Below are 24,037 nucleotides of genomic sequence, written 5' to 3' on the forward strand. Positions count from 1 at the left end.
GGCAGACAGTGCTTTGTTGACCTCCCCACCCACTCATGCTGAAAAGCAACATCCCAGTGAGGTATTTACAATAGGAGTCTGCAGACATTTTTTCACTTACATGAAATCTCACACACTGAAGTGACAGTCAACTGCAAGCAATAAATGTTTCATGAGTCATGTAGTTACCTCAACCTTTAAAGATACTTTTTTTTTTTTTTAAACTGGTCTTTTATTGAGGACTAGCAACTGGTTAAAAAGGCTAAGAAGATGTTTTCATTAAAAAATAAGTAACAAATTAACAAGGTAGCTACTTACCATTAAGTGTGAAGTATTATGGAAGAGTAATAAGGTAAACCTGTTTCAATAAAGTTGTTAATAAAAGTAGCTACTGAGTGCCTGCCACGGATCAGGCTCTGTTCTAGGGCATTACACACAGACTCTGGAGGCCTCGTGATAACCCTAAAGGGCATATGAGCAGACTTACATTTCTTACAGAAGTAAGGCCATACTGTTGGCGGTGGCGCAGAGAACTTGAGATGTACCTCGTTTTCTCCTGCCTGAACTCTCCCCTCCACGGGAAGAGGGAGAGCAGGGCAGGGAGGCGCCATGATGCCACGCTCTCGTGCTTTAGCCAGTGGGTGTTCTTATGCTGAGCACCCATCTAAGGTTTATTTGAAGCAGGTTTTGGCTTGCTTCAGGATGTACTTTACCACTCCCCCTTCATTCATGGCAGGTAGGTTCTAGAAAATGTTTGAAACAAAGACACTAACTGTGGAAACTCCAGCAGGGATCACACTACAGTTGCTGTGAGAGCTGTCACTGGAAAGGTGGAAAAGGGCAGCCAGCAGGACACAGGGGTCATGTCCCTATAACACAGGGTTGTGATTGTTAAAACTGTGAATTGAAGAGGCACATTATCGATTTGCTTATTGCCGTCACTTTTCTGATTAGAAGATACGGAGTCACTTTGGGTAACTTTCATTTAATTTAACATTTATTTTCATTTTATATCCAGATGTCACATTTTCTACATTAAAATATAATCATGCTCAGTCTCCCCACCCCCACCCCTCAGAGAAAAAAGTGAAGAACTTTACACAACTGGAAAGATGGAATGCATAGAATAGGATGTCGCTACTGCACCCGAGTAACACAAAACACAAATGAACAGCAGACGTGGCACAAAAGCAAGCTCAGCTCACCCCAGGAAGGAGCAGGAGTGTATGAAACAATCACCCGTGCCACAAGATCACCCTGAAAAGGCAGAGCTGGGTCACAAAGCAAGGCCCACAGGGGTTTCTCACAGGCTGCTCTCGAACAGTCTGTAACATCCACAAACCTAGGAGCTCCCCGCACCTTGCCTTAGCATCTGCTAAACCTTAAAGAAACCTAAACCTCTGGTGGCATGTCAGAAGGGCTTTAGGTCTTTCTTTCTTCCTCTTTTATTGTACCCCAACTCTTTCCAAGCAACAACTCTACTAGTGGTTTTAATTATGCGATTTTCTCTGCATAGAAACCCACTTGGGATCCCCAAGAGAAGGCATCTCACCACCATCAATGAATGCCAGCTGTGCAGGTGCATGATTCTGTGTGTTACCCAAAGGGAACCCCAACTCAGAGGTGCTGAGAGAAAAGGAAACACCTTTTGTCAATCTACTCATTACATAGGAAAGAGCAAGTGGACAGTAAAAGCCATCTGCTTAGAGCAGAGCATAGACCCACAGGCACACCAGCAACCCAAAAGAAAACGCTCAGGAAAGAGCCTCTTGACACTTCTGAAAGGAGACTTCTTCCAGACCTGATCTTGCTCCTAATTTTGAGACCAAAGCATTTAACTTCAGATCGTGATACTTGTGAGAGGGCTGAGGGGTAAGGTCTGAGAGACCCAAACAATGAGAACATTATTAGGCAACTACACCACTATGTACAAATACATACATCAATAAGAAAACTTCACTCCATCCCTGAAGCTACTTTAAACAAAGCACTGAAGATCAGGTTTCCTGAACAGGGATATTTTGAAGTCTGTTAGCAGTTTAAGACATTGCAACACTGGCACAATGTTACCTATTCTTTGTTTTTAATTACAGGGTAACAGGTAAACTCCCACACGGAGTGGAGATGGAGGAGTGCGAAAGGAATCAAGAAGACGGAGCCAGTACTTCACAGGAGTTCACACCACAGAAGCAGCAGCGGCGGCAGCTAGTGCTTTGCAGAATCTCGAGGGTAAAATTCGCTCAGGGTGCTCTGGGGGATTCGCTTCAGCATTTCTTTGGGGAAGATTCGGAGCAGCTGCCAGCCAATGTCCAAAGTCTCATAAACCGTGCGGTTCTCATAAGGACCTTAAAAAAATTGACACTGAATTAATGGCAAGGTACCTCCCAACTCATCAGGGCCATTCAATATTTACTTTGTTAAATGACTAGCAGGCCATGTGGGCATAATACAAGAAAGGGAACAGGTCAGAACGCGCAAGAATGAATGAGACCGAGCGTAGAGATGAGAATACAAAGGCAGGAGAAAAGACTGAATTTGAGGGAGACAAACAGATACTCAAACGGTCTCTTAAATGGCAAGCAAGCACCCAAATACTCCAACAGGTCAGTGGTTTTCAGAGTTGTTATTTTTAATAGCAGAATCATCCTCATTCCCCAAATAAATCTTATTCTTCAACCAAAGAACCAAGAGTGACTAGGTTTCTCTAGAAATCTTCTCAGTTATTGAGGTTCTGCATTAAAATTAAAAACAAAACAAAACAAAACAAAACCTTCAACAACCTTTTATGTTTGGTGATTTTAATATTAATAATGTTTAAGAAAAAGAGGGCACAAAACCCAAGTGTACCCTTTGAGGCATTATTTCAAAGTAACACACCTGTTATAATTACCCAGAATGGAGTATTTCTAGCATTAACAGGAACAACAGGGGAGGGACAAGGTGAACAGTCTGAAAATCCACACATTATGTTAAAAAAACTCATTATAGGTTTTTTAGTAGTGGGACAACAATAAAATTAGTAATAAATTTACCTTCAAGTTAGGGAGAAAGGTGCCAGAGAAAGGTCAAGGATAAGGGTCAAAGCTTTGGCCTGGGGCCTGGGTCAGTATGGCCAGAGACATGCAGCTTTAACATCGGTTAGGAACTTCCTAACAACCACAGCCTCACCAACATCTACTGAATTGGAATCAGCATTTTAACAAGATTCCCAATTGATTCAAAAGCAAATCAAAGTTGAGAAATACTAGACTAAGATACTGTAACGGGAATGAAAACAGATTTGGATCCGATGTTTAAAGGGAGAACAAGACCAGTTAGCAAACATCCAATTACTGGAGAACAACGGAGGAAGGTTAAGAATAATGCCCAGTTACTGAGCATGGACCATCAGGAACGCCCAGGCCAGAGGCAGGCAGAACATGGTCAGGCAGCAGGCTGGGCAGGAGGTCACTTAGAAAGAACTGATTCTGGCCCGACTGGGCTTGGGGGATGGTGCCAGGACAGCAGTGCAGTCCTAAGTAAGCAGCGGGTCAGGATCTCAGGCACAGTGAAAAGTCCATGCGTGAGGCGGGAGGGGAACACAGAAAAGTGAATGAGGTTTTTAAGTATTAGCAATCAAGAAGTAGAAAGATAAAAAAAAAAATGAGAAAAGAAAAATAAATAACTGGATAATCAAGTTAGGATCCTCTCAAAATGTTTAGATGGCAGAGGGAAAGGAGCCAGAGGGTTAAGGAAAAGAAAGACATGCAGGTCCTTGAAAGAACTTCTCTAATGAGAGGGAAGACTGTTTAAAGCCCAGTGTGGAGTCTGTGACTGGGAAGAGGTCTTAAAACTACATGAGGCCTTTCACATGTCTAAGACGATGGGCATCTTACCCTGAGTAATAAAGTTCCTCTCGAACTTTTGCAGAAATTCCAAGTACAGAAGGTCATCTGAGGTGAGGGCTTCCTCTCCCACCACTGCCTTCATGGCTTGCACATCCTTCCCGATAGCGTAGCAGGCGTACTGAGGAGAGAGCGTGTGGCAGACGGCTTGCACACGGGTACTGCTGCAGCTCCCTTCACAAGAGGCCACAGAACTGCACCAGCACCCACAAGAGCTCGTGTGGAAGTACCAAAAGCACTTCATCACATCCTCCTTAAGACTTCAGGCATGCCACGCACTTGCTAACACTCTACAGAAATATGCTTCCTCAGTACGCAGTGACCTTACAATTTATACAGCATCTGAAAAGGAACTGTTAAACCACAGAGAAATCCATCTCCAAGTTTCACTCAAGAAAAAGTTTCACATTTGTGACATCAAAGGCTTGTCATTTCTACTTTATGGTTAAACATCCTGCTCTTTGTGTTGACTGCACAATCTCATGTGCTACTCAAATGAAGGACTTCAAAGAATATACCAATCTGTATCCTTCAGTGGTCTGGCGCTTACCACGTTAAGCAAGAAATAAGATAAAGTATCCTTTCGGGGATATTCTACCAATAAAATTTAAAATGGCCGTGTTGTTTTCTTTCTTTCTTCTTTTTTTTTTTTTTTAAACTATTTTTATAGCACTGAATATGGGTTTCAAACTTGGTGGTTTTAATCTTGATTATTAACATCTATCTTAATGAGAAAAGATGGTTTTGGTTCAAATGAAACATTATATACTTTATGTAAAGTCTATACTAAAAATTCTACTCGGACAAGAAGAAAAGTGATGAGAAGAAGAGGAGGAGTAAGACAGCAGAAAAGAAAGAAATGAGAACGGCACTCATTTCTTTTAAATACCATCCTTAGAAGAACATACATACCAGCTGGTTAGATACATCAGCGTGATCCTTTCTGGTCATACCTTCTCCAATAGCAGACTTCATTAACCGTGAGAGTGAGGGCAGTACGTTAATAGGTGGGTAAATCTTGGGAGGAAAAAAATAACTATATTTAAGTATGAAATTCAAGCTTTACTGGTAGTAAAGAAGCATTTGAAACTATTTTCCTTAAATTACAAAATCTCCTGCAGTTGTTTATAAGATGTGTTCCAATATCTTCCTGGGAAGAAATGGAAGCAAGAAACACTTTCTGACCTAACATTTCTTCAATTAAGTCCAAAAACACTTGAAAAATTTAAAACAGTACAAGACTATTTTGAAAAACTCTAAAGTTTCAACATATGCTTGACACTACCACATCGAGTCTCAAAAGTCTTCCAAAGTGACTAAAAAAACCAAACCAAAACAAACAAAAAACCCAAACAAAATTAAAAGATTAACAATAAATCCACCTAAAAGGTGACTTTAGAAGCCAGTATTATTAGAGAATCATCAATTTTGTTTTTCTATTAATAACAAGATTGGCAAATTTTATACCATAATGGAACAGAATACCCCCAAAAGTTCTTTGAGACAAATGACTTCATTTTAAGGTACAATAAAGAAAGATGGTAAGTCTTAATTCTGGTCCTTTGCCCACACTGGAATTGTAGTATCCAGGAAAGACAACTTTATAGTCGCGTTAAAAGCAATTCAAGTTGAAACTTGCTAAGCAAAAGAGCCCTTAATAATGAAATTTAAGTCACTGCAGAGTATATGATGAGTGGCTCCATAAGCATCACAGAACTTTAAACGTCAAATACCTGTCTATTGTGCAGCTGTCTGTCCACATAGATCTGCCCCTCTGTAATATATCCCGTCAGGTCAGGGATGGGGTGAGTGATATCTGTGGGAGAAAGATACAGGTTAAGCATGTGGTCACCTCATATAACCAGACCACGGGAAGCTAAGCAGCATCACCCAGGAATGCCACACACCAACTTCTATGATGGAATGTTCTGTACCTGTATTAGCATCGTAGTCACTTGCCAAATGTGACCACTGAACACTCAGGAGTGTTGCTGATGAATCTGAAGAGCTTAATTTCAAATTTTATTTAATTTGTATTAGCCTAAATACAGTCAAACGGGTCTCAGGAGTACACAGTATACCATTTAATTTGTTTGGTCACAGAAGTTCAGTTGTGTTGGCACTACAAGGTAAACTGGCTGAACTCATAAAAAGAAAAGTACTATCTCTTCTAGTTATGTGCTTTCCCCTCAATATATAAAAAAAATTCCATTTTAAACACAAAGTTCTCACTGAGAAATGTGGCGACTTTATGTATACTGACAGGACACTATTAGATCATAAGCTGCCTTAGACGAACATGTGGCATTTTGCTACACAAACGAGATGGCACTAGACAACGAGGCAGCGCTGTTCAGGCAGCACCAAAAAGGTCACACAAAACCATACACTTCTAAATCTGCTGAATCACTGAAGCGATTTTTAGTTACTCCTTCAGAATGAATAATTTGTATGTCAGAGGCAGTCCAGTGCAGCAACTGGTGTGAATTATGAATTTAGACTGTCTAGGTTGTAAATGTTCCACTTCCTATCCTTGACGAATTACCTCTCTGCCCCTCAGACCTACTTCTAAGTTGCTATGATAATCCCACCAGCGAATATTTAAAAAGACCCAAAACAGTGCTCAATTATAGTAAACTATTACTATTTCTGAAAATACCTTATAAAAGGCAACAGAAGGGCTGGGGATGTAGCTCAGCTGGTAGAGTGCTTGCCTCACGTGAGCAAGGCCCTGGGCTCAATCCCCGATAACAACACACACACACACACACACAAAGGGGGGGCAACGGAAGGGGGATTTTCAGCAGCCTCAGCCCAGGCGCCACCCTGTGTGTACACTTGAGCAGGTGCTGCCCTGTGCTTTCATAGGCACAGTGTAAAGAAGCCACTGATCACCAGTCCTTGGTTGAAAAGTTCTGTCTCTAAAGTCTTGTGGCCTTTACTACCTGTGCTCTCTATGAGGCACTTAACATACAGAACCTTCAATTCCTGGTGCACTCTCATAAGAAACATCCCCAACTAGACTGAGTAACTTTACGTTAAGCAGAAACCAGAAATTTTTAAATTTCTTATATCGAAAACAGTACCTGGCAAACTGTACCTAATAAAACTTTTAAATTCAAATTACAAAGAAGCTTTTCTTCCACAAAAACAATGATAATCATGAGTAATTCTCAAATGAAAATTTTTATTTCAGTACAAGTAACTAGTTATGGCAAATTCTTAGAGGATAAGCTTGCAAAAGAATTTCAACTCAAAAAAGGGAGATGGTCTTTGGTTTGAGAATCAAAGTCCTTGCAATGATTAGGCCTGCTATGACCCAAAGACCAAACACTTACCATCATTGGGCATGGTAAGAATAGGGATTTGAGTAATAGAGCCATTTCGACCTTCCACTCGACCAGCACGCTCGTATATCGTGGCTAAATCTGTGTACATGTAGCCTGGGAAACCTCGTCGACCAGGGACCTCTTCCCTGGCTGCTGAAACCTGACAGGTAGTTAAGGAGAATATCACATACCAGAATATAAAAAAGTAAAGCTTGGTTATTAGAACACGTTTGTTTGAACATGCCAAATTAAAATTCAGAATTCCATCCTATTTAAATACTGTCTTAAAGTGATGAGTTGGAAAAAGATCATAAATCAAATTATTCTGCAGCAAGAATGGCTACCAAAGATTTCAGTAATTTATATTAAAACAAATACCCCAAAATTTCTGGGTGATAAGAATCTTAGTATCATTACAAATTAAACATTTGATTTTCTGAAGGAAGAAGTTTCAAAGACAGTGCTGCCAAGTTACTTATTTAAATATCACCACCATTAAAAGCAGAATTCTGAAAAGAGCTAAAAACTGACAGTGTGGATACAGCACTTCTGGGATGGCAGCTGAATGAAGAGCTCATTTACTCAGTTTTACAGTCAGTTCTGAGCCCACCGCAACAGTCAGTGACGTGTGTTAAGCAGGCTAATAATTTAATTTCATGTGCTAACATTTCTGCCACACTGACAGAAAAGAAGCTGTATTTTCTTAAGTATTTTATTCCACTAATTCATAAGCAATGAACTTAAAGATTAAGAAAAATAAAACCTATAAAGGGTTAAGATAACCCTGAAAATTAACCCATTTTGTTTACAAAGGAAAAAAAGAAGAAAAAGAAAAAGTCACCTCTCGCAGGGCCTCAGCATAAGAGCTCATGTCTGTCAGGATAACCAACACGTGTTTCTCACACTGGTACGCTAGGAACTCGGCTGTAGTCAGAGCCAGGCGAGGAGTGATAATTCGTTCAATACTAAAAGGGAAAGTAATCCCAGGTCACTCAAAGTAAAAGGCCAAAAAACAAAACAATTCTAGAATAAACAGCAGGTTTCCCTTGTGAAGTGTTCAATAAATCCAGGGGAGTAAAGCAATTGTGAGTTTAAAAAATTTTTAAGGCTGTTCCTTGTGTACTTACAAAATAAGAACTACTCAATGCTACAAAGTTAAGTTGATGATTTTATAAATGCCCTATAAATTTTCAGAGCTACACGGATTCTCAAACCTAAGAGGGAGTGGTAAGGAAAGAAACGAAGGAAAAAAATGGAAGACAAATTTCCAAGAAGAACAAGTCATTCACTGAGTACCAATTATGTGCTAGATGATTAAAAAATATGACCCCACTTAATAATACAACCCTGTGAGAGTAGTATTTTTTGTCACATTTTTATGAACTTTGGGGTCTAGGTAATGCGCCCAAAGCCAACCAACTCCCAAGAAGCAGGGCTGGCATATGAACACAGGGTCACTTCAGTCCCACATCCCTAGGCTTTCATGATAACATTTTGCCTTTCTAGTCTGAGGTAACATTTTTGACCCTCAGTCTGGGCGAACAGAAAGAAATAGCTCTATTTACTTACGTTGGGTCATTGGCCAAGTTCAAAAAGAGGCAGACATTGTCCATTGAGCCATTTTCTTCAAAGTCAGATTTGAAGAACCGGGCAGTTTCCATGTTTACCTAAATAGCAATGACTTCATCAGTGCTGGGAAGAGAATGATTCTCAACATTTATTACCGATGAAGGCCAAGCTATAGATCTGAATTGTTCCTTCTCTTGAAATTTAAAGTATCCAAAAAATTTTCACAAAAGCCAACTAAGAGCTTTGTGCAGGAAAAATATTATTCTTAAGTTTCAAGTCAAGTGCTAAACTTTAATACTCAGTTTGGCCATGGTGACAACTTGTTTAAGTTCTCTACCTAGAGATAGAGTCAACTATCCGTATAGTTTACAACGTGATCTAATAACACAAGCAGTGAATTCCATGCTATGCTAACAAAGAAAAACTTCATACTTACACCCATAGCAGCAAATACAATGGCAAAATTTTCCTCACTGTAATCCACCACATCTTTGGATTTCTTTACCAAACCAGCCTGGCGACAGATTTGAGCTGCAATCTGATAAGGATTAAAAGAATCAAGTTGTATTTCTGAAATAAAATTTCTATAGCAAAATCATTTTTATCCTAAGAACTGTGATTATTAATGAAACTGGGAATGGTTTAGTGGTTTTACTCAACAAAACTAGTAATTTTTGCAAAGATGCACAAGTGTAAGCAAGAAGACAGATGAGATGCACAGACAGTCGCTGTAACAGGTCTACATAAAAAACAGCACTGTATTTAGTAGGTTTCTTGGAATTCTTCCCTATAGAACAGACCCTAATTCTCACCTCATTGTGTGGCAACCCAGCAGCAGAGAAGATTGGAATTTTCTGGCCCCGGGCAATACTGTTCATGCCATCTATGGCAGAAATGCCAGTCTGAATCATCTCCTCTGGATAGATTCGACACTGCGGATTGATGGGCTGACCTGATATATTCCAAAAGGGGAGACTTTAGTACTCATGAGTGAAAGCAGATATCAAGCCAAATCAAAATAAAAAGCCCAAGAAAACCAGAAAGCATTTATTTCTACTCTTAGAAGAATACAGACATCCCTACCCTATGTACATGTATGATTACACAAATGGTATGAATCTACCTTGTGCACAACCATAGAAACAAAATGATATACCCCTTTTGTGTACAATGAATCAAAATGCAGTCTGTATAAAATTTAAAAATAAAAAAAGAATATATTATTTTTGAAATCTGAAATAATTTTCTCTTTTAGTCTTCTGCAGACTCAAAACATACAGCAATACTGAGGCTCCTAAAGTGAATTAAAAGTATAGCAAACAACAGAGAAGTTCTAATTTCACAGCCATGCTTTTACCATGAACATTCAGACCTGCCCTAATAAGATTTTTATAATATCTTATGATATTACATAAAATTTGAAGACCATTTCTAGGAAAAATTAATTTATTAATAAATAAAATATATGCCTAATTTACAACTTACAGATAACATTGGTTACTATTTCAGAAAACCAATCTTTATTTGGCAAAGGTACCAGACAGACAGAAGTTAATTGCCCCAAACAGAAATCCACTTAGTGCCCTTACCCATGATGTCGAGGAAGTCTTCAGCCAGTACAGAAGGACCTCTGTCGATGGGTTTTCCTGACCCATTGAACACCCGGCCTGCAAAACACAGTAAGGCAGTGCAGAGGACACCCTGACTTTCAAATAGTATTTTTTAAAAGGACTTTAGGGAATATGCTTAAAAGGAAACAGATCTCTCTTCAGAATGAATAATAATGTCCATTTACCAAGCATATCCTCAGACACTGGTGTTCGGAGAATATCCCCAGTAAACTCACAGGACGTTTTCTTGGCATCTATACCTGAAGTCCCTTCAAATACCTATCAAGAAAGAGAATCAATCAGAAGGGTAAAAGCAATTTGGAGCATGGGCACTTACTAGACCAAGAGTCTTGCAAATCAAATGCCACAGCAAGCTAGTATTGTTTGTTTTTAACATTTTTTAAAAGAGTGTTCAAAGAAGGAAAGAAAAAAACAAAAGAAAGAAAATTAAATTTTCTGACTCCGTATTCTTAATAGAAATTTTGCCAAGCCCTGCTCTAGAATATATTTTAGGGGAGCATTTTACTTGAGAAAACTGTTTGTCTTTCCCATTATCAGGTAGCACTAAAATTAGGAACTGTAAGAGATGATTTAAAGGAAATGATTCAGGCAGCATTTTGGTTTCATACCATCATCAGTGAATCCTGCTCTGTATCTCTCTCCTTTGAGATGACAATTTCATTTTAACCACTTAAAACTCAAGAAAACATGAATATTTTCCCCCTGCAGTCAGTAATTAATCTGTAATGATACTTGTACAATGATCACCAGAAAAAAACAAGTAGTATTTCCTGTGTATTTTCTGGTTTTGGTACTGGGGACTGAACCAAGGCATTCTACTACTGAGATTCATTCCTTTTTATTTTTTATTTTGAGACAGGGTCTTGCTAAATTGCTGAGGCTGACCTGGAACTTGCTATCTTCCGACCTCAGCCTCCCTAACTACTGTGATTATAGGCGTACATGTCCACGCCTGGCCCCTATGTGTTTTTGATTAGATGCTTACCTGAACCACTGCTTTGGAACCACTAACTTCTAGAACCTGCCCACTTCTCTTCGTGCCATCTGGTAACGTCAAGTGGACAATCTCAGCATATCTGGGAAACTAAACAGGAATAAACAAGGGATCCATAACCAACATTTTAAAAGCTCCCTAAATCACTCTGTATGCCATCTCTACCATAGCACACTGCATGTGCAATCCTCCCATCCTTCAACACATTAACTTTGTGAAGATTTATAGCACCCTCCAGACTTTAAGTCCTTATAATACACACCATTGACAAATCAACACAGGGTAACGAAAGAAGGGTCTTATGCCCATAAAAACATGTAAGTTAAATGTATTGCTTTTCTTCTGTGTACATATTTGAGACCATAGGAAGGTACGAAAATTACAAATAACAATGTTCCTACCAGTCAAAATGAATGTTTACTTCCTGGGGTCTGATACTGTGTGCTATATTTCAGGGGAATGATACAAAGTTACTACATAACAATTACTATTATAAGAAAACAGTGCTCAAGTGCCCCCCTCAATCTAGTTTTCCTAACCAGATGTGGTCCTCTAATCCATTTTTACTATTTTAAAATGTCTCCAAAATTACACCGTTTTAGTTTCATGAGTGGCAACTTTTCTTTACTTGATCTTATGTTCAACATAATACACTGTCCTGTTAATAAGTATCTTTAAATTATCAACATAATTTACTGAACATCACTATTTTGTTTGAAGTGGGGAAAAAAATACTGCCAAACTATAATGCACTAATAATTAAGACCTTTGGATTTTAGAGATGTTAAAATGTGAACAAATGGGCATTTCAGAACTAATATTAAAACTGCACAGATATAGTTAAAATAACTCTATGAGCATATTACATTTTATTCAGCTATTCTACCAATGGATTACCAGGTTGTTCCCAATTTGCAACAATGATCAAGTTAAAGCGAATACTCATTCTTGCATGCGGCTCCTCATATTAAGTGCACCAGTTTCCCTAAGGTATTTAGTAGGCTATATACAGGCTGCATCCATTTTCTGCCAAATTATTTTCAAAAACCCTATATTAATTTACAATCTTCCTACTAGTATAAACAAGTATCCTTTTCCTCCATCCTTGCTAATCTTATGTTTTTATACTCATTTGTAGAATGTTCATAGATTCTGGATATTAATCCTTTTGTAAATATCTTTTAATTTTGTTTATGGAATCTTTCACCAAAAAAAGTCTTTTCTGGAGAGGTGAGGTGGGTTTTTAATTTTTTCATCCTAGGGACTGAACTGGGGACCCTTTCCCACTGAGTACATCCTTAGTTCTTTTTATTTTGAGATAGGGTCTCACAAATTGATAAGGCTGGCCCAGAACTTGTGAATCTCCTACCACAGTCTCTAGGCATGCACCACTGTACTTGACTATTTCAGAAGTTTAAAATCTTTTAAGTAATAAAATGATTGTTCTTTATAGATAATTTACACCTTTTGTGTCTTATTTAGGAAAACCTTTCACCTGAACTCTTTAAAAAGGGTCCTCATGGTTGTCTTCTAACAGGCTTGTGTTTCATTTTAACCCTTTAATTGATCCAGTTTTACTTCTGGCATCTAATTTTATTTTTCTTATTTTTCACATGGGAAATGAACGCTTCAACAACATTATAATTAGCACAAGCTGTCTCCTATGGCCTCACAATGTCTCATTTACATCTATGAAAGCTCTTAATTTTTTCCCACTGATTTGCTTAGTCCTGCTCCAAATCCTTATGCTCAACTGTTCTAGTTCTGATTGTGCAACCAGGGAAAAATCAACACCTTTAACAATCTGAGTTCATTCACTCAAAATACATGGATTCATTCAAAATAAGCAGAATGTTCATTTCTTTCCTGGTCTCCTTTCATGGTCTTTCAACAGTTTTATAGTTTTCTCTAAATAATTAATTACTTCCAGAATACGGGACACTACTGATTTGTGTAGACTGCTCCTGAACCCAGAAACTCTGTTCTACATCATCATTTCTAATCATTTACCACCGAATGACTTGAGTGTTCTGTTTAATCATATCAAGAAATGGTGATAGTTGTTGTCTTTCCAATACTGTTACATTCCACTTTCTCTGCCCTGCAGCATTGCTAAGTGTCAAACATGCAGATGGTGATGGGGACAAGGCATCCTCATCCTGTTCCTGACTGTGTACTGTGATATAAAAAGAAACACACATTTGGTTTTAGTTGATTGCTCCTGGCCTGAGCTCTTAAAACCGTTGTAATTTCCTAAGTGATAGGAATAAAAAGGGTGAAAGAGCATCTTTCGTTACATAAGGAGACCGTTTCAGTTGTACCTGAGTGTACCTGAGGATGGAGACTTTTGGAAATCCCCTGAGGATGGGGGGATGAGGTGGCTGCCAGGGGAACCAAGCTCATCATTAGAGTACTGTAACTTTCACCCCATACTCTGACCTGAGGAGGGGAGAGACTGGACACTGATGCAACCACCACGCAATTAATCATGCCTACGTAACCAAGTCACCATACAAATCCTAACTGAAGGGATTTGGAGAGCGTCAGAGGTGGTGAAGAATGCATCTATGTGTTGAGAGGTGGCAACCCCAGTTTCATAAGGACAGAAGCTCCTGTGCTCAGGACCCTTCGGGACCTCAAGCTATGTATCTCTTCTTCTGGTTGTTCATTTGTATCTTTAGCATATCCTTTGTAATGACTCAGTAACAGTAAATTGTTTTCCTGAATTCAGTGAGCTGTTCTAGCAAACTATGAAACGTGACAAGAGAACCTCCAATTTATAGCCAAGTCAGACAGTAGCTGTGGATAATCTAGGCACCCAAAATTTGTGACTGGTATCTGAAGTGAGGGCAGACTTATGTGACTAAGCCTTAACCTGTGGGGTCTGCAGTTAGTGCCAGAACTGAGTTAAATTATAGAACACCTAGTAGGTGTCTGTTGGAAAACTGACATGAACTGTTGAGGGGAAAACCCCCACACATCTAGCATCAGAAGTGAAGTATTGAGAACAGTGTCAGAGAAAAAGAGTTCCTTTCACTGATTTAACTGGGAATGTTTCTAGAGTCTCCTTAAGGATGCTGTTTGCTGTAGAAGATGGATATCTGGAAAGAGGTTAATCTGTTCTATGCCTTACTTATTAAGAGGCTTCCTTTTATAATAAATGAGTAATTTTACCAGATACATTTTCTGTATTTATAGAAGAATGTAAGTTTTTTCTAGTTTAATCAAAAATTTGCTTTTACACTGATGTATTTTCTAATATGAAATCAACTTGGTAGTACTGGGATCAACCCTACTTTGTCATAATTTTATTGCCTTTTTTACATAGGTATTTTTGCTATTATCTGACATGAGTACATTTCATTAAGAATTCAGAAATCTGTGCTATCACTCCCCTTTGGCTGGTGTTAGAACTTAATACATGCTACAATGGATTGGAGAATAGCTCTCCATCTTCTATCCAGATGCAATCCATATAATTATCTGTTCCTTAATCCCATGTGAATGGTTTAAGAAACAAAAGCCAAACACTAAAAACTAAACCAAATCAAGAAGAAAAAAAAAAAAATCCAAATTTCATGGTATGGAGCTATCTTTCTAAACAAAAAAATTACCAGTTTTTCTTCAGCTAGAGCTGTACTTCAGACTTTTTAGTTCTCTTAAAATTACTTCACAAGGATGTTTTCTAAGTCCTTTCCATCACTGATTCTCACAGCTTCCTCAGTCACCATTCACAGTACTTACTAACACACTCTACTACTACACTGATCGTATTCTCCACTAGGGGAAGGATGAGCTCAGAGCTAATACAATTGAAACCTAAATATTTTTTGAGTTGCTTTTCAATAATACACTAATATAAAGAAAAAAATCCATACTTTAAAAATATTAGCCAAAACTTATTTAGCAAAGGATGTAGAAAAAAGATAAATAAAGCTTAATATTTTCCTCAAAAATAAAAGTGTGGACTCTTATTCTCTTATAGAACATTAACAGACACTTGCCTAAGTCCTGTACAACCTGAGACCAATACACTGAGGCTTTGATAAATTTGCAAACTAATATAAAACTGTGGCCAGAGGGTAAACTTGCTAGGCTTAATTTTTAAGATTTATTTGTAAAGATACCTTGTCATACATAAGGTATCTTTAAAAATATTATTTTAGTGATAAGCTGAAGAGACAATGAACTTTGCCCTTTCTTATAAGAAATGCTTCTCACTTTATTTTCTGCTTCCAGGGGATCACATGCCAAACACACAACTATCACTAGCCTGCCAACAAATTAGTAAGCCTGTGCTTCTCCCTTGACCCACCCTAAGAACAACTAATGCAGAACTACTGTTCTAGACAACAGTTATATAAATTACTTTTCCTGAGACCATTCTGATCACAGAGCTCAGGTAGAAAGCTTAGCCTGAGATGCCCAACTAAACTGCAGTCTATACCTCACTTTCTACGTTAACATAACTGTTTACAATTCTTACTTATAGGTAAAAATCCAACATATCCAAAGATTCTTAAAACAAACTGAATATGTACACACCATTCTTTGCTTTAGGATTTCAGTCACTATTGAGATAATCTGTTCTTGTATATTCATTACTTCAAAACCAATGTCAGGCTCTTAAAGATAAAAGTAACAATGCTTACTCAAGAGCTTAAAATTTAGTACAGATAAGATAAATACTATAAAAATATCTATAAGATATAAAATACCATGTACCTGTATAATATCCTAAAGGTTATAAAACACTAATAAATATTATTGCTGTTTCTCTTTCTAATGAAAATATTCAGTAGGATTAGGGATTTTTTTTTTACCCAATTTTGCAGAGGAGGGACTCAAGGAAACAAATAGAACCTACGCTAGCTCTAATACTGAAATCCAGTGTTCTGACTTTTGGTCTCCAACTTGTTTCCTATATAGAACTGACATTCAGATCACAGAACAGTTTTAAAATCATAACAAAATTCAAAGTATATAGAACAGGACTTAACGCCACTTTTAATTACACAATTAGATCATAACACAGGGGATTACCTTAACTTGATCTAAGATCACCAGTGGACCATTGACTCCTGAAACTGTCTTGTATGCTGAAAAGAAACACAGAAGAGTCAACTTTTGCAAACAGCACAAGAGCTTAAATTACCTTCTCTGATACTACCAAAAAACTTCTACTTTATTATATCTATTATACTATGGAACACTGAAACTGCTAAACAAGCTTTCTTTTTTTTCCAAAATGAATTTGTAAAATATGCCTATACTTGCACAACTTTTCACTATCCACCCTCATCAAAAACAGTTTGAATCTTACTGGTTGAGCTACTGTTCTTAGCACCCACACAAAAACAGGCACAGAGGCTGCCTGCCTTTAGAAGTTGAGTTTTCATGCAGGGAGGGGGAATTTCAATGTGATGAGATAAGGGCTCTGAGATAAGGATAGTAACTGAGGCATGCAGAGGTTCCTGGGAGCACAGCAAAAAAACACAATGAAGTTCCTACCTTGGAGAAAAAAGGAAAAGTTTTATAGAGTAGGTAGCACTTAACTAAGTGGATCAGGAATGAAAGGGAATCTTAATGTAAAGCAGAAGTGATAAAACTCACAAAAGAAAGGTGGGAAAACATATCCTGTAAAGTAAAATCATAAAAAATATGGGAAAGAGCCTTTGAAAGAGGTGGTGAGCAATGGGATAAAAGGCTAGGGATCAATTAAGATAAGAAAAGTATTCTTAAAAAAATAAAAAAGTCAAGTGCTACTACCAGATTGGAGACTGATATTACCCACTGCAAAGTATGGCCTAGAAATAAACTGTTACTCTATAAGGTACTACCCAAATCCTTCATTTTAGAAAGGAGGTGGTCATCCTTCCTAGCAAACGTGATTAGGTATAAAAAAGAACATTTAGGAGAGGGTAACTCTAACAGACAACTTCAGAATTCACTAAATTTCACAATCAGAACAGTTAAAAAAAAAACACGTAAGTTTTTGGAAGAAAATTACTACAAAGTCTGAAATAATTTATATGAAGCTGTTAAGAAATTAGGAATTTTTCACTTGCTTGATTTGAGGGCTTCAAATGAGCTTGGACAGAGATTCCTGGCACAAATATGAACTCCCAAGAATGAGGAAACCATTTAATAACCAGTCTGTCCACTCAAGGGGCTTTAAAATTTACAAACACGATTCCTCCAGCACAAGGCCAGGAAGGCAGTGCCCTGGTACATATGATCAGTAACTGTAATGGTCTCAATGCGGGCCCCCAAACTGAGTTAGATTTTTTTTTTTTAACCTTTGATAAAGGCATATCACAAGTTGAAAAAGTAAGATACTTGAATGAATGAGAATATAAGAGGGTCACCCATTTCCCTTAAAATTCTAAAAAGATTCCTTTTGTGGCTTCTATCACTTTTAGGAAAACCCTCCTTACTGTTCTCATTTAAAAGACTCCAAACATTGTTTTTCAAGAAATTTCTAAAATTATCATAAGGAAACGGGAAGTGAGCTACATCAGAAACATATCTTCTTGAAACCCAGTTTTTTAAAAATGTAAAAACACAGAGCTTCTCAAAACCTTCATCTAAACAGTGTGGTATGGAAGGGAATCAAGTTTTGAGATATTTAACAAACTCTGTCCTGAAAAAAAGTACGTCATTAAAATCCCTCAAGTTCTTAAAACTCTATACTTTTAAACAAAATATTCTTTCCTGAAAGTCTAATCTCTACAACAACTATGCTTTGGAATCTGTTTAAAATTCAAGTTCATGCCGAACTATGAACTTTTGTCAGTCAGGAGCAAAAAGCATGACCAAGAAAAAGAAACATTAATCATGACTTTTCCTGGAAACAGTGAATAGAGCTGACTTCTACTACAGGAGATTTTACTTCCTCAAAAGAAAAGTCTTCTAAATTTGCAACATTATGTAGACTTTAAAAAGTCTACAAATAAACCCTGTAAGTTAACTGATGAACATTAACAACACCCAAGACACATCTGATGAGTGCTTCTCAGGAATTCTCATTTAACCTCCATCATACAACTGAGTTAGATATTATTCCACAGTTTAGAAAAGAAAAATTACTCCTGGAGAAATTAAATAACTTGCCCAAGGATCTGAATTTCCAGTCACTTGGTCTTTAAACTACTGCAACCCAAATTCTAAAACAGAACTAGTTGGTTATTTGTGTGGTAGGGTACACTCTAGCACTTATTTGCAAGAATTATGTAGCAGCACCACCCCAAATAATTTCACCAATCTGAAATTTTAGCTCTGAAAAATAGTTTTGTTTGTTTGTTTTTTTACTATCTTGCACTAAGCAGTATTTCCCTTGTATCTTCATTCTCTCATTACTGCAAAACAATCTTTCTCCAGTGGAGTCATAGCTGCTGGAAGAGATTAAGCAGACAGAGGAGTCCCTGATGGAGGTGCAATTTTTCCTCACTAGAAATCATGAAAAACGTCAATAAACCAGAGGTGAAACATGCTCAGTTTAAACTGACATGTAAAAATTGAGCTAATAAATACTACAACTAAAACTAGGTTAAAAAAAAAAAAATACTACCAATTTGTATTTGGAGAGTGTCATGCTTTTACAATCATTTCAGATCAACTGCCTGATTTGATCTTCACAAAATGTTGAAAGGTAAGCAAGGCTGACATAATCTCACTTTACACTTAAGGAAATGAAATCCCTAAGAAATCTGCTACCAAATGGAGAAGCCAGGCTTACTAATTAATTATAAGGTTGGTATTTTATAACCCTACAGCAATTTTTACCTTAGTCCCCACTATAATTTAAAAATATGGAGATCACACAGTTCCTACTACTTGGACCACAAGTAGGCACTAGACAACAGTTTAAATGCCAACTGCAGCTTTCCATGGTCATGAAACTATCTGCAAATAAAATTAAGCAGAGAAAGCAATGGATGCTACCTTTTATCCCTCATTCATCCAACCTTCCTCGCCATTACCATTAATAATTCAGAGAGATATCAAAGCGTAGCTTTCAAAGACATTAAGTTGCTCTTCAAAAGTTAACCATTTATCAATTATTTTATTTATCAAAATCACTCTTCTCTTAGAAATTTCTTAAGAACTTGAGTTCATAGGTGAGTGTAAGGATGATCAGAAAGCTGACAATATAGTAGAAAAATGATTCTATTACATACTCAACACATTTTACAGCCAAAAGGCCACATCTTTGGTTCTGAAACACAGAACATATGATAAATATTTAAAAAATCAAAATCCACAAAAGATTTGAGGAACACCTATTTTGTCATTCCCTTCATTCTGCTTGATAAGAGACTGTTCAACACTGGGAATGCCTTTAATGATTGCAACACATTCAATGAGAAAACTCAACAGCCATTGCACAATAAGAGTCCTAGTCTTGTAGGCTCCACCTTAATAGCAAAACAAAAACTCAGAGCAATCATCTTCTATTGTGCAAGAAGAGAACTAACCCTTAGCAGTGGGCACCTGAGAGAGAAGTTCTAGAAAAGGTAAAACATTCCTTTACCTGACTTTTGTTGGAGCAAGCTCCATTTCATGATGTAAGAAACTTAAGATTAGTTGACTTAGGGTCTCAAGAAAAATAGAGATCACTAAATTAAAAATATTTAGCATTCAAAAGCTCTATGTGTATTATTGAATCTCAAGGTTTAAAAGCTTTTCCTGTGACTTTAGAAATTTAATTGGAAAAGAAAAAGGAAAAAAAATTCAACTGAAGTTTCAAGATTATTTACTAATTTCAAAGCTGAATAGCTACTTTCCATTTCTTTCTAATCCTAGTCCTGTAATCCTAAAGTTGTTTTTTAATAGGATCTAATTTGTACAGTGAAACTGCCAATACTATTCCATTCCTTCATTCAAAAGGCACACATTAGGGGCTTTGGGTGTAGCTCAGTGGGAGAGTTTATCAAACATATGCAAGTTCTTATGTTCAATCCCTAGTACAAGAAAAATAAAAACAGAAAAATTAAAGCATACATTAAATAGCTATGACCGCCTTAGATGCCATCATCAATCTTTCATTACAAAAATTAAGATGTTAGGGCTGGGGAAGCTCAGTTGGTAGAGTGCCCGCCTCGCAAGCACAAGGCCCTTGGTTCAATCCCCAGCAGGGCAAAAAAAAAAAAAAAGTTAAGATGTTAAGACAGGTGTTGTGGTGTAGGCCTAGTAGTCCCAGCAACTCAGGAGGCTAAGCAGAAGGTTTCAAGTTCAAGGTCTGCCTCAGCAACTTTGTGAGGCTCTGTCTCAAAATAAAAAACAAAAAGGGCTCGTGATGTGGCTCAGTGGCAGAGCACACCTGGGTTCAATTCCCAGTACCACCACCAAAAAAAAAAAAAGACGTTAACCAATATTTACTCAGAAGCATTTAAAACTGACTAGAACCAAAAGATGTGGCAAAATAGGAAAAAGATGATATTCAAATGAAGTTGTATGCCCATGTATATTATTTTCTTATATTTTTATTTCCTGTTGATGAACCTGTATTTATTTATATGTGGTGCTGAGAATCAAATCTAGTACCTCACACATGCTAGGCAAGTGCTCTACCACTGAGCCACAATCCCAGCCCCCATGTATATTATTTATATTTAGAATAACTCACATATGGAAAGGAAACTGTTCAATCAGGTATTCTAACTCCCTAATTTGATTCCATCCATACTAAGAATCTACCCTGGGGCTAGGGTTGTGGCTCAGTGGTAGAGCATTTGCCTAGCATGTGCAAGGCACTGGGTTCGATCCTCAGCACCACATAAAAATAAATAAATAATCTACCCATTAAATTATTAGAACGAGGGGTTTATGGCAAGTTATACAAGAATTATAGAACATTGTAGAAGGCACTGGGGCTACAAAATGGATCCCCACCTATAAAGGTCCCATTTTAAGCACGATGCTGCAACAGTTTTTGTGAGGAAGTTCTTCAGACATTGGCTAAGCACTCGAATGTGAAGAAATCATGCTCCAATTTCTAAAAGGCTTACAAACTTAATTATGGAGTACTCTTTAAACAATGTTGTTATTTGTTGATATTCTGAATTGACACTGAATGATTTCAAGGATAAACTTAAGACTGTACCCTTAAAACCTTTTTCTAGAGGCACCATTAATGTCGATCGGTTCTGCCCAAAGTGAAGCATACGAATGCAATTTGTAAGAGAATTTGTAATTCCTAGGTACACACTGCCAAGACTTATATAAGAATGCCAACATCTATCAATTTCCTAAACATTTACCTCAGTTCATATAACCCCCCCATAGGCATTCTCCGATTTAAACAATTTCCACTGTAAAAGGCCCATCTCAGCAATCTACAGATTCGAATACGTTTTCCTTCTTCCTTAGGCTGCAGTGCTATCACATGACTCAGTGACAGATCAGGATGGGATTAGTCAGGCTGGAGAGTGCTCCACTAAAATGCTTCCTCTGAAATTCTTTTTAACCAATTAGCCACCCACAAACAGATAGGCTGGCAATTAACCAGCGCAAATGCAGTCTCATTATTTGGGGAAACATCAGGTACTTATCCAAGATTTCAAAAAAATATTTCCAGGGTTCATCCCTAGATTTTAAGGAAACTGTTGAAAAGGTGTGATGCTAACAACTGCTATCTTAAATAATCAAGAGTCACTTCATTTGAACTGCAGAACAGTCTACCTAAACCTAGTTTATTAAGTCCTTTTATAATCATAACACTTAAGCCTATGCATATATACTAGATAAGGGAAAAGCTGCTTGGCTTTCCCAAAGAACCTTGCACTTAACCAAGTTTGGTTAACTGGTCAATAATTGAAGAGGCAACCAGAGAAAAAAGCCCCGGGGGAATTAGGAAACCTAGATTTTCAGTTTACTGCTCTGACAATAATTAGAGATGTCTGAAGTCTGGCAAGTCCTATCCTTCCCAGAACCTTTGGCTTCTCACCTGTAAAATGAGAGGGCTGGACTGGATGACTTGCAGGGTACTTTTCAGCTCTAGGGTTCTCTGGTATCTAGGTGTTCTCCTGCGAAGCAGCCCCTCCACCCAACAAGACACATCTCCCTCTGGCTGCGGGCCTGACCTCCATCCACGAAAGGCCTGACCACGTCAGCGACGGCACTACACAGTCGGCCCTCCGCAGGAGCTGAAGATCTGCCCTGAGGTCCTCACCAGCCGGAGGGGATGGGAAGGGGGCGTTCCCTCGACCCCTAGAGCTTCAAACCACGTCAGGAGAAGATTAAGATCGGAGAGACAAGTGGCCCTCAGACACAGGCAAGTGCCTGTGAATGCTCCAGCCCGGGGAGGTTGGAGAGGGAAGGGCAATAGCCACGAGCCCACCAACCCCAGCAAAGTTCCCGCCGGTGCTCCTGCGCTCTGCCCACATAAATAATCGTGGAAATGTCAGGCACACGCAAATCTCCTAGACAGACACTTGTGGGTCCCGGGGCGCAAAAAGAAAAAAAAAAAAAAAAAAAAAAAAAGGAAGAAAAAAAAAATCCCACCCCGCCCGCTGGCTAAGCAGGTGAGCGGGAGCAAAGGGCTAGGCTAAGAAGCGAAGGCTGTTTATCTCCTGCTTTCTGATACTCACTGAGGCGAGGCTGGGAGAGGTAGTTCCGACTGACTGCCAGCGCCTGCTCCCGAGATCCTGCCACCGGACCACTGGTGGACACGGGTAGCTCGGGTGCGGCCCCGTTCACGATCCCCCGCATCGCCCGCAGCGCCATCTTGTCTCCTCCGTCCCGACTGGCCCCACAGCAGCGCCGCGCAGGCGCAGATATACCAGGGCGGTCCGCGCACCAGGCTCCGCCCAGGCGCGCTGCGGAGCCCCAGCTTGGCTCCGCCTCCTTCGCGGCTCACCGCCCCCAGCCTCGTGACTCGGACTCCGCGTGGGCGGGGCTGAGGGCGCGCAGACGAGAGGAGCTGACCAGCGTGCTGGGAGGGCGGGCTCCGGCCAGGGAGAGGGAAAGGGGAAGCCAAAGCGGGGCCAGAGAGAGGCGGGAGGCGGACGCGTGCAAGAAAAGGCCAATAGAGGTCCATTTTAGAATGCCCTTCCATTGAACCGAATGAAGAGAACTCAAACTCTGAAATCCGTCTTGAAAAACAGGGGAAATGTGAGCTCTATTACTGGGGTGCTATGAGCCATTGTTTCCTTATACCATCTGCCTACCCCGTTCTTTCATTCGTGTATCCATTCAACAAACATCTGTTGGTTGGTTTTAAGGGGTGGGTATTGGTGTGAAAGACAGGAACAGATTTGAAAACTACACACGGGTCGGAATAACATAGGATGAGAAGGCTGCAGAGGATGACAGCCCAGACTTGATGGAGCCTGAATGGATTGTGGCACGGTTTGCAAGACTAGCACAGAAAAGAAGAGAGAAATCTTGATGCTGTTGAGAGAGGAAAACAAGAACTGTCCTGGAATCTCTCGGGTTTCCTTGGAATGTTTGTAAATATCCAAGAAGGCATCTGGGATGAACTAAGATAAGATTTGTGACTTATAAGCAAGTTGATCATGAACTAAAAGAGACAAAGCAAAGACTGTGTGTAGAGTAGGAAGCTGTCCAAGGTCAACTTTATGGGTAACGCCAAGATTAGTGGACAAACAAAGGAAAAGTCTCCTACAATCAAACTTGAAATGTTGTCAA

At 38.8% G+C, this 24,037-nt stretch overlaps 1 protein-coding gene across 1 annotated transcript; it reads right to left on the reverse strand.

Moving 5' to 3' along the window:
* Positions 1 to 973: 973 nt before the first annotated feature.
* Positions 974 to 23,151, reverse strand: ATP6V1B2 (ATPase H+ transporting V1 subunit B2). The gene is made up of 14 exons (XM_079140501.1): positions 22,978 to 23,151; positions 16,430 to 16,485; positions 11,378 to 11,476; positions 10,557 to 10,650; positions 10,351 to 10,428; positions 9,574 to 9,713; positions 9,198 to 9,299; positions 8,762 to 8,859; positions 8,034 to 8,157; positions 7,202 to 7,352; positions 5,597 to 5,679; positions 4,776 to 4,880; positions 3,855 to 3,984; positions 974 to 2,324 (listed from the first exon to the last, which is right to left on the reverse strand). Exons 1-14 carry the CDS (start codon positions 23,111 to 23,113, stop codon positions 2,185 to 2,187), a joined length of 1,536 nt encoding a protein of 511 aa, XP_078996627.1. The 5' UTR covers positions 23,114 to 23,151; the 3' UTR covers positions 974 to 2,184.
* Between the last annotated feature and the right edge of the window lie 886 nt (positions 23,152 to 24,037).

This window comes from Sciurus vulgaris (genome assembly GCF_902686455.1).
Source record: "Sciurus vulgaris genome assembly, chromosome: 5".
NCBI lineage: Eukaryota > Metazoa > Chordata > Mammalia > Rodentia > Sciuridae > Sciurus > Sciurus vulgaris.